Source organism: Genypterus blacodes, unplaced genomic scaffold (genome assembly GCF_046128005.1).
Source record: "Genypterus blacodes isolate CSIRO-AG114 ecotype Tasmania unplaced genomic scaffold, CSIRO-AGI_Gbla_v1 ptg000133l_1, whole genome shotgun sequence".
Classification (NCBI taxonomy): Eukaryota; Metazoa; Chordata; class Actinopteri; order Ophidiiformes; family Ophidiidae; genus Genypterus; species Genypterus blacodes.
This window is the reverse complement of record NW_027466935.1, coordinates 6,692,427-6,704,327: the sequence shown is the minus strand read 5'-3', so window position 1 is coordinate 6,704,327 and position 11,901 is coordinate 6,692,427. Positions and strand designations below refer to the sequence as shown.

Sequence of the window (11,901 nt, the reverse complement as noted above, 5' to 3'; positions counted from 1 at the left end):
GTGTTAAACACTGACATCATCGTGATCAGGATTCAGCAGCAGCAGCAGCCTCAGCAGCAGCAGCAGCAGCAGCCTCAGCCTCAGCCTCTGGGCTCTTTGCAGTGTTCCTGATCCTGTGCTTCTAAAATGAGGCTGAAATAAGCAGAAGTGAATTATGTAGCGGCTGCAATATATTTGCAAATGGAGGTGTATAGAGAAATACACCTTCATTCCATTCATGTCCATGTGGCGTTTTCTCCACCTGCTCTTACACCTGAACGCCCATTTATGTGTAACAAGCAACGTTTGAATATTGATAAAATGTGTATAATAATCATTTCAACACATAGAAATTGGTCATTTTAGTTCCATTTCTTGTCAGTATCATTATATTATAGTTTCTTCTTCATTGTTTCATTTTCTGTTTAGTTTGATGAATTTTTTTTATTGATTTTATCATTTTTAGAGACCTCCATCCTTTTAGTTTTATTTGATTTCATTTTAATTTTAGTTTTTTTTTTAAAGAAAGGAAAAAGGAAGAAGTTATCATGAACTTGAACTTAAACCTGAGGTTATAATGTAAAAAAAAAAAGATCTTGTCCACCATTATGATTCAGCCTCAACACATTTTAACCATAAAAGCCCTTTTGTGTTTGCTTTCTCACATTTGGCATAATATGTGGTTTTACCTGGCTCCGTCCTCACCCATTTTCTTGGCCTCCATTTCCTGTTTGGGTCTCATGTCACTTCTTGCCGACCATGAGATGTGTGTGAGCTGCATGGCGAAGCAAAAACGGCTGCTCCCACCCAGATAGTTCAATGCTGTCGCTGTCTTTTGTTGAGTTGTATTTTGAATATAAGTTACAATGGCTACTAGAAAGGTGCGTGAAGGGGTTGACGTGACTCTTTAGGATATCATGGAAAATGACATCATTTTGGAGCTAAAGCTGTCAGCATCTGTGCGAGAAGACGCCTTCCTTAAGTCCTGAAAATATCTTTTTTAAACATGCAATGTCTTTAGTTTGTGGTGAAATTGGGGTTGAATCGCTTGCGAGATCGGACTTCTTGTCTTCAAATAAATATTGTGAACGATACCTCGTATATATTCATCTTTAAATTGTATGGGTAATTAGCGTACAGATGTAAGTTTAATACATACACATTTGGTTGGTCTTGTCTCAATAGTCTCTAAATTACTGAGAGAAATACAAAAAGTGTTGCAATTGTCCCCAGTCTCCCCTATAAATGTATATTATAATTACCTCTGGGCTACAGCTTGTGTTTCATTTTATGGGACACATGCTTTGAAATCACTTTTTGAGGAGAATCCTTCAAATATGCCCAAGAAACACATTGTTAGTTTAGAAGATATTCTAGTATACAAAGGTGTGTCCATAGCTGTATACAAACATCAGGGCTGTAGTGTATTCTATGGGATGAATACATGAAGGACTTTGAAGTAGCATGGCGGCCACATCCTGCAGATGGCAGACAGCTCGGTCTCACTGTAAATGAGACGACGTACATCAATGTTCTCCTCTCATCCGCATGGCATCAAGTTAGATTGTTTTTTGTGTCAATATTAAAATGACACCTTCAAAAGTTGCATCCCGTGAAATGAGACAACCAGAGAAAACCAAATCAATACAATTCATTCTATATCTTTTGTAAAGCTTAAGGTTAAGTTGCACCTTATTATCCCCCTATACAGAGATTTGTCCTTTGCATTTATCCCATCCAAACTTTTAGGAGCAGTGTGCAGCCATAGCACAGTGCCTGGGGACCAATTCCAGATCCACAGCCTAGTGCCTTGGCCATGAGCAACAGCATGAGCATTACCCTAATAGACCTGATCATAAATTTAAAAGTGCACAAAGTGCTGATAAAGAAGGCTGCAATTAGATTGAGTTCGTTGCTACATTGACTGCCCAGTATCAAAAATACAGGGCTGTGGACTTGAGTCACTTTGGATAAAAGTTTGACTGACTGAATTACAAATGTTTTTACATTCATATTTACTTGGATTTTCATCAAATCATATACAAACGCCACTAAAAAAAAGTTCAGATAGTATGTAAAATACAAATATGTACTGAAAGCAGTGATTTGAATATTCTCTATGCCCGCAAGACATTCTAAAAAAGTTGGGACAGAGGCAATGTAAGACTGGGATGTATGTTGAGAAATGTTCCAAGAACGCTACACAAGTTTATAGGTAACAGGTGATGCATTTATTATTGGGTATAAAACGCGCATCAACAAAAAGCTCTTACCGAGTGGAAAAGGATCATCCTGATTGTTACCAATGCAAAGTTTAAAACCCAGCATCTGTTCTTGTATGGGGGTTTGTTAGTGTCCATTGGTAACTTGAACATGTGAAGGCACCGTCAATGCTGAAGGTCACATATGCATTCTGGAGCAACATCTGCTGCCATCTAGACCACGTCTTTACAGGGATGGCCTTTCAACAATATAACAATTAGCGTCCTCAGATCCCCATGAGTGTTGTTATTACAAGGAAAGGTCAAGCCAAGTCAAGTTAACTTCATTTCTATGGCCTAATATCCCATGGCTCTCTAGGTGATGTAACACAGAGGCAAACTTGCTTTTAGAATTCTTCTACTCTGTTTATAGTTTAACTGGATATTGATCAAATGTTAGAAACCCTCCACAGTTTGTGTGAATCCACAACACAAATGGTTCCTCTTGACATTAAGTCAATACTGAAATGTCACTAAGTCCAGTCCCTAATTCTGAACAGAATGTTGGTGCCTAACAACCTGAATGTTCAAGCTTCGTTCTGTCATCGTTCTGTCATCCTCACATTTCCTAGACGCTGTTTCTAATGCCTTTATGAACAGTGCTACAGGCCAACGAGCAATAACAAAGCATGACTCACTGACCTGATTATACTACAGCTTGCTAGCATTCTTAGCTTGTTGCTAAGTGCCCTTGCTTTACATTTGGGCATAGCAAGTGTCCAAGCAGAGTTTCTTGCTTGGCTCACATTTTCCAGTGTATGAGCTCTAGAGTGCTAGAATGACATGTAACCTAATTTTTACTGTGGGCATCAAAGTGGAAAACAGAGTCCTTCTTTCCTCTCCTATGTCCTTTCTATGTGGCGTTCTTTGCCATACAAAGTCGCAGATATCTTACTGGAGGCATTTTAGACTAGAAGGTCAGTCATCAGAGATCATACCCACACTAAGGCTTAGACAAAATGTGCCTTGTTCTAATAATAACTGGCAAGAAGAGAAAGAAACATCCAAACCTTTTGCATTCTGCTCTATCAACATCATATCAGCTACACATTAGTGCTTGTTGCATGTCTCACTCCAATGTCTTATTGTGCAGTGATTCCAGTAATGTAGCACATGTTCAAGCAAATATTTTTGACCTCCAGATCCAGATCCTCGTCCAGATTTGGACCAAACTGCACCAATTGATAATCTACCATGGGAGGCACTAACAGGACCCAACCAGACACAGACCCAATTTTGGATTTGCATATGGTTCTGCAGAACCAAATGGACTCTTGTAGACCTCGACAGTTTTCTACTATTTTGTCCTTTCTCTTACATATCAACATGTTCTGACGAATTGGTGAGAGGGGACCCACAGATGATAACTGTGTTGGTGGGTAACTAAGTAATTGACTGAATACATTTTATGATTAATTCTTGTTTCTTTCTTTTTGTTGTAGGGAACAACATTGAAACAACTTGATGGAGAACTCTAGAGGATACCCTTGAAGATGACACGCACAGACCCGCCTGACTTACTGGTATCAAATGTGCATCCAGATATAAAAGTAATCCCAATTTCTTCACACTACAAGTCCTTGCAACCCTCCAAACAATGTAATTCTATAAATTGCAGCACACTGGAGGACAATCAGAGTAACGTCAATAAGAGGCACTGCCGTACCTTTGACTATAAGTCATTGGAGTACCCAAAATCCCACCAATACCCAATGGAGTCCCCATACAGGAGGGCTGACAGGCATAGAGCCAACCCAGAAGTTCCCTGGAATGCCTCGGGCCGCCAGCAGAGACACCGTTTCTCTGCCCCGGACATTTTCAGCCAAAGGCTGACTCCACAACAAATGGGTGCAGATATACCAAGTGAAGTTGTCATACATGAGCCAAAAAGAAGGACCAGATCAAAAAGTGCCCCTCGGGTCCAGACAGCTCTCACCCCTTTGTCATTTGAAGGGTCTTCATCTTCGGGGAGAAAGGGAAGGGAGTCCCAAAGGGATCCAAGAGACTCACGCTGGAGATCAGAGGTATCACCACGAAGGGAGCCCTCCTATGCACCAAGTAGGTCTCATTTGCATGAAGTACATCCCATAAAGTTGCAACCTCAAATGAGTGATACTAGATATTCACCCCACTATGTTTCAGATAATGCCGAGGATGGAGGGATGGATAAGCCAGCAACTAGCCCTCATGTCAGATGTCGTGTGGACATCAAACCAGATGACACAGCATTACAACATTCTGGACGGAAACAGGCTTCACCGCAAGTGGATATACCGTGGCAGAGGCACCACAGTGGGGGGAGTCGAAGTCTGACAGTGCCACGCCATTTCTCCTATTCTAGAACACCAACTCCCACTGATTCATTAGGTGCTGAAAGTAGGCAAGCATATCAATATTCCCGTAGCATGCCTAATAGCTACTTACAACCCATGGAGATCCCTTTGCAAAGAATGCCTTCACCAGGTGAATACTATGGAAGGGAACGCAGAGCTCATTCTAGTCCTAATGTGCCAACCAAGTTCTTTTATGCAGATGACCCAGGAAGATACGTTACCACAGCTCCTCCCCAACCAACTTCTTACTTTCATGATGAGCGTTACACACCAGGACAGACATTTACTCCAAAGGTGCAATATGTGCAGGATCCAAGGACTCGAATGGTGCATGCTGTAGCTACAAGACCCTATTTTACAGATATGGAGACCTACCCATACTCAATGCAGGCTGCATATCCCAAGTCCTATGCAGCAAATGAACCAGGGCCGTATATTATACAGACACCTCCAACAAGAATATTTTATGGTGATGATCCAAGGTCTTACCAAATACAGACTGCTCCGCCAAGGTTTTTCTATTCCAGTGACATGTATGCAGTGCCACCAGAGCATCACGTCCCAGCAAGGGCATATTACACAGAGGGCAGAAGACATGCCAGAGTTATTCAGTCACAACCAGATGACTGGTATGGCTCTGATGCTTCTGGATACTCCACCAACCCTGCCTCGTATGTATCCCAAGTCACACCCACCAGAGCTAGGCAGGAGGCTCCTAATACAACTTGGTACGCCAACCCATGTGTAGAACCTCAAAGAATTGCTGCAGAATCTAAATCTTACTCAAGGTCTTGGGACAATATTCTCAATTCCCGTGTAGAAAGGGAACAACCGCTACCAGTTCAGCGGGGTCAGAGTTATGATGATCTTCTTGATTCCAGAAAGCCTGCAGCAGGACCAGGAGCCACAGGTGACAATCCACAGCCAGTGGTAGTCAATCTCTCCAGTTCACCAAGACGCTATGCAGCCTTATCCATGTCTGAAAATTCACTGATTGACAAAAGCCCGACAGAGACATCGAAGAGCGCTACCAATAAACTTTGGTTTGTCACTCCTGAGATAACAATCACTGATAATGACGTTCGACCAGGTAACCTTAACAAGGTTGAAAGACGGTCTGCCAGTTGGGACATGCTGGACTCCAGAAGCGCTGGGGGTGCAGAACTCTCTCAGCAGGACTCCATGTCTTGCTTTGAAGGCTTGACCAAAGAGAAGACACATGACAACGCCTCGCTGCAGCAAAGCCTTGAACAACTCGATGAGCTTTTAGCAGATCTTGTGACTGACTACAAGCCACCTAGTAGAAGGGCAAGTGAAGACATTCTGGATCAACTGAAGAAGTTGATTGATGAGGAGGAGGCCATATCTCTGTCGAGAAAGAGCTCAAGGGCAGGGACAGAGGAGCCAGTTCCTCTTGACAAGCAGCCAACCTCAATAAGAATAAATCCTGATGCCTTTCAAGATATGGATGATGGAAGTGACGCAATGAAGAATACTGATGAGTGCTCCCCGGACCAGAGCCCAGATGAGGATGACACAATGATGTGTTCAAATAACAAGTGTCGAAGGACAGAGACGTTGTTTAATGCTTGCCTGTATTTTAAATCTTGCCACAGCTGCTACACATACTACTGTTCTCGAAACTGTCGCAGGGAGGACTGGGACATTCATAAAGAAAGCTGCATCTATGGAAGAATTGGCAGCACATGCCGCCACATCATCAAACACTGCCGGGAGACTGTTGAAGTGCACAAAGCCTTCTCACGTATTGCCAAAGTGGGCTTCCTTTCCCGAGGTAGAGGAGTGCTCTTTCTTGGTTTTCCAAACCCTGCATCATCCAGTAACTTTCTACAGTATGGCTTGGATAGTCTTGTAATGTCTCCAACGTATCTATCCCTTCGAGAGCTGGAAAGTTTCAAGGACAACCTAGGGGAATATTGCAAGGAACTGCAGGAGGCTGGTAAGGAGTATGACCCAAATGAATGTTTCCTCTTGAATGTATCCATTTCTGTTGGTGACCAGTTGCCTGACGGACCATCACCACGGCTCCAAGCTCCAACTGTCAGAAAGTATGCAAAGGTAGCACTGGCTTCTTTCAGCCCAGAGAGAAAGGTACACAGCAAAGAGAGAGACATGGAAACATTGATCCTCACTCCACCCCCAGGAACAGCCGACATTGACAGAGAGGGCGAAGAGGGCAGGAAGGCCAGGGAAATCTGTTTTATCAATATCCAACGGGAGTTAAGGATTCGAGGAGTTTTCTTACGCCATGAATACCCACAGGTGTATCAGCAGCTCTGTGAGTTTGTGGAAAGTAACAGAAGGTTCACACCTACAACTATTTATCCTATTGATAAGAGGACCGGTAAGCAGTTCATGTGCATGATTATGGCTGCCTCCGAGCCCAGAACGCTGGACTGGGTGGGCACCCCCCATCTCCTTGATGACATTATTTAAGTGCGCCTTTGTTGTAAATATATATGTGTAGAAATACATATATATTGTTACACATGTTTATATATCAACAAAATTACAAAAGTTTGTAGATAAGTATTTTGTTATCAAAAAAAAAGATATATATTCATGTTTGCTTGGTCAGTATTATTTTTTATCAGAACATTTCCTGTCAGGTGCTGATGAGCACAGTACATTTATTTGAATACTTTGAACATTAACATACTTCATATCCAGCACAAGTCATTTATCTGTGTACTGGTCATGCACTATTAAAACACTGCATTCACTTTGGTGGAAACTATGACATCACACTATTTAATTTCAAATTTCAAGCAACCTTTTTTCTTTGAAACACAGTAGGTTCTTAAATGAGATAACAAATCCATTCCTGTAGGTGAATACTGCATTACTATTTTTTGCAAGAAATTTGAATGAAATATCATGCAGAAAATATTAAACAATATTTTCTTAGCTAGATAAATACTTTCTATGCAACGCTGCTTAATGGGTTAACTACCACATTCCGGTAAAATGTGTTGTTTCTGTTATTATATTATATTATATTATATTATATTATACTATATTATATTATATACAAATCTATAAAGAAAGGATTAGAAATTGTGATGAAATGTTGTTAGGTCTGCTGTAAGGAACTTTAAAAAAAGGAGACAGTTGTGCTATTTCAAACTAAAACAGGCGAGGCACAAAGTCTTCCTGCTGCTTAAACTGAAGTACTACGCTGTATATTTATAACTTTTTCTCTTAACTGATTTAAATGGCATGCATTGGAGAGAGGCTAAAGGTCAGTAGTACTTCAATGTTACTTAGCATTATAACTGGACTAACACTGGACTAGAAGGGAAACTGAAAGGGTGCCACTAAGTAGCCACACATTCGATGGTGGACTGTACTGTTCAGTCTGAAACACTGTGAATAGTGAAATTCAGATTTTCAGCTTCTACAAAAACAACACCAGGAAACCATGCAAGTTCTACAATGCTGAAGCTAATGAGTTGTATTTTTTAGATATATTAACAAATGATAATCTATGAATTAGCAGCTGGAGTTATTGTCTTTAGAACAAGGTGAGCCAGATTTGGCACAGTAGCGATATGGTACATAAATGCTTGAAGAAGACATTAGTTGTGTATTTGTGCTGCACTAGCTTTACTACATGTGTGATTTACAATGTTGTCCTTTTTGGGTTTAGCAAATCAGAAGCATTAAAAATTATCATGATTTGCAGAGGTTTTAAAAACACTTATGAATGCAACTTCACTTGGTTCTGTTGCTTCACTCTTTTGTTTTAAAGATACATTGCCTGATATTGTTGTAGCGTGCTCCCTCCCCGAAAAGAAAAAAAAAGAAAAGACAAATCACACCTTTAGCCCCTATTTACATTTTGATCGCATTAATAAATGTGATCTGTATCCAGATACCAAATCCAGATCCGCACAAACACATGTAGGTTTTATGTCCTGCCACACTGTCATCACATCTCAGTCAGGAGTGATAAATCTGTGTTGGTCTTTAAAATGTGACAAAGGGCATTTTTGGAAATCTGCCAATTGTAGTGCACGGTTTGTTGCTATGGTTGTGCCTCTCCAACTTGAGTGAAAAAGGGCCACTCCTGCTGCACCAAACACTGCACCAACAAACCTCACGATGGAAAAGGTAGAAAACGAAACAATGGAGTAAGTTCTTATCAGTTCTCCACTTGGAAACAAAGCCACCGACCACAGATGGAGTAGCAAACTTGAAAATGCAGAAATTATAAGGCATAAATAGGTACAAATAGGAGGTAATATCGGTAGCAGCAGTTGCAGTTTACAAGGCCAGATTCTGAAGATAGGAAGGTAGATATGTGGATAGAGATTGAGCAGACGAGAGCTCTACTGTTTCTGCACAGAGCCATTAGTTAAATGTTTGTGAGCCTCCAGAGATTTTCAGCAGTTTGATTTCAATGAAAGTGATTACTGGCAGCAAACGTGGATCCACATTTGAACCTAGTTTATACGGATCAACACCATTAATGGAGGAACTTAGGTAAATAACATTCTTCTGTGTCTCTCCCTGCACGCCCTGTGTAAGATATTCTGTGCCTTTATCATTTCGTTAGTGTAAGTAAGCGCTATTTCTTTCATCAATTTCTCTCTTACTCTCTCCCTGTGGCTTTGGTCTCGATCTCCTGTGCAGGAATGCGACATAAATGACGACAGTGTGATGTGACACTCGTCTCAAAAAGGCTGCTAGGTGTTACACATACGTTAGAGCCACAGAAAACCGCCCACAATAACATCCCAAGGTTTCGTTTTCCACTCATTGTCATTTTTCTGAAGCAGGAGTCTTATGACTTATAATATGTAAATGTGTGGGAACGATAGCTGCCTTTAATTTATAAAATGAGCAGAATGCAGCAGAATCCAGATAGCAACAACACCCAGCATCAGACGTGTCATTATCTAGGTGACCTATCTGCATACAGCAATCACATTTGAGGTGTAATTAATGATTTTTGGGGTGGTAATGAAAGTCAAAAATCAGGAAGTGTGTCTTTAATTTAGTCTGACTGAAATATATTGTATGTTTGAAAAATGCTTATATCCCTGTGCTTACTAATCGTTAACCCTTCTGACAGATGACTCAGCATACGTGGATGATGCTTTTGTCTGGTTGACTAAGCTGTCAATTATCATTCTCCTCTGTTCCAGCGTTTTCCCTTGTGATATCAGCTTTCCTCAGAGTTGGAAGACAAAGTCCAATGAAATTTCAACATGTGTATAAATATATCCTCATTGACTGACTTGTTTGGCTGACAGGATACGCTGTGAAGATTTGCTGGCTGCATGTGACTCTATTTTCTATTTTACCACGACATTGATGATAGTAACTTGCTTGATGAATGGACTTGTGAGAATAACTAAAAACTTCTATGCTGTATACGAGTAAACTACATTTTCCATTTTTATGTCAGCCATCCAAGGGTTAAAATAACGTGTCAATGAGTCAAGTCAACGAAGAAGAGACCTCATGAAAACATCTAAATATCCTGTAATCTTGTATTTTTTATACTTTCAACATATGTGTCTGAGTGTGTGTCTATTTATAAAGCATATCTAATAAATGGAATGGGAACTCTGGGTGGTTCTGCCTGCTGTTTTAGTTTGATGCGAGGATGATGAGGTTAGAGGATTATAATCAAGGGAGGGTTTGTGTGTCCTCATAATAATGATAACAACCACGATAACTTCAAATTCACTACCGTCCATGTACGTCTTTACTTGGAGGAACTGCTACTTTAGGAGAAATGCTTTACATATGTTTTTCCTAGTATATTTATTTCATTGCTCCAGTTGCTATTTGGTACATTCACACAAGACAAGCTGATGAAAATGCTCTGATAACACTGACATGGACATTTTAGAGAAGCTGTTCAGGTCTGTTTCTGTTTTTTTGCCTCGTCTGTCTCTCTGTGGTTTTCTACTGGGACGTGCTGGGGACTCAATGGGGCCTCACATGCTGAAGACGACACCGTTCCCCCATCTTGAGTCTAAGCCCCTGTTCCCATGACCTCCATCGGTCCTACATTCATTCATGCTCCACCTCCTTTGCAAAATCAATACACTATTGAACTTGTGTTAGTTACAACTGTGTGTGTGTGTGTGAGAGAGAGAGAGAGAGAGAGAGAGAGAGAGAGAGAGAGAGAGAGAGAGAGAGAGAGAGAGAGAGAGGAGAGAGAGAGAGAGAGAGAGAGAGAGAGAGAGAGAGAGAGAGAGAGAGAGGAGAGAGAGAGAGAGAGAGAGAGAGAGAATGTAGGTCAGAACTGTGTGAGAATATAAATCAGAGCATGCTGCTCCCGGTGGTGAACTGAGATCTGGTTATGGGATCTTTAACTCTTCAGTGTTAGTTTTGATTTGTGACGTCAGAGCTGCATTATGGCCACGAAGAGGTAGCTAAATAGTTTGTACATGGCTACAAACAGCTTTTAGACATTTATTAGTCATTAAACAACATGTGGTGTTCATTCAGAGAGCATACCTCCTCCAAGGGTCACCGTTCCACGAATTTCTCTTTCTCAACAATAAGCAAAAATGCAGACAAATGAATGAATGAATGGAGGTGAAAATAATCCTGTTTCATCTGTTCAAACCTTCCTTTACCAACCTTATTTCATTTTTTTCCATCTGTAACGTTTTTGAGATATCAGAAAAATGCTCCCTGGCAGAGGTCAACAGCTCTTTAGCACCTCCTGGTGGTTTGCCTCCCTTTTCTTTCACTTGTAACCTTTCTTTTCCTGGAGCTTGGAGCCTTTCAAAGAATGAGATAGAACGGACCACTCGGGTCGGTTGATGTTGTCTGCCTTCTTCTGGTGGAACAGACAGCATAGTGGTTTTTATACTTTATGATGTCATGCTTATGGTATGGAGATCATGATAGAGTGTATAATGTTCTGTGTTCACCTGAGGATGTCCAGGTGCTCTCCTCTTCCTCTTTCTCCACAGACCCCACACCTGTTAAAGGGCAGGTGGGCCTGAGCCATCCTCTGTTCCACTGGGGGGTAACAACACAATAATCAATGAAATCACACACACCTGTGCACTAAAGATGAAGCATACAGGTGCAGCTCAATGAATTACAATATGGTGGAAAAGTTCATTTATATCAGTAATTCAATTCAAAAAGTGAAACTCTCACATATTATCTATTCATTAAAACACAAAGTGAAATATTTCAAGCCTTTATTTGTTTTAAAGTTGATGTTTATGGCTTACAGCTCATGAAAACCCCAAATTCAGTATCTCAGAAAATGAGAATATTAACAGTGTCTCACTCTAATCAGCTCATTAACTCAAATCACCTGCTGAGGT

General features: G+C 40.9%; 1 protein-coding gene across 1 annotated transcript; it reads left to right on the top strand.

Moving 5' to 3' along the window:
• Positions 1-3,733: 3,733 nt before the first annotated feature.
• On the top strand, positions 3,734-7,030 carry ajm1 (apical junction component 1 homolog). The gene has a single exon (XM_076164374.1). The coding sequence runs from the start codon at positions 3,734-3,736 to the stop codon at positions 7,028-7,030; it is 3,297 nt and encodes a 1,098-aa protein (XP_076020489.1).
• Positions 7,031-11,901: the final 4,871 nt, after the last annotated feature.

Coding starts and splice junctions, on each gene's coding strand:
- ajm1 (XM_076164374.1), top strand. CDS start 3,734: ATGACACGCACAGACCCGCCTGACTTACTGGTATCAAATGTGCATCCA.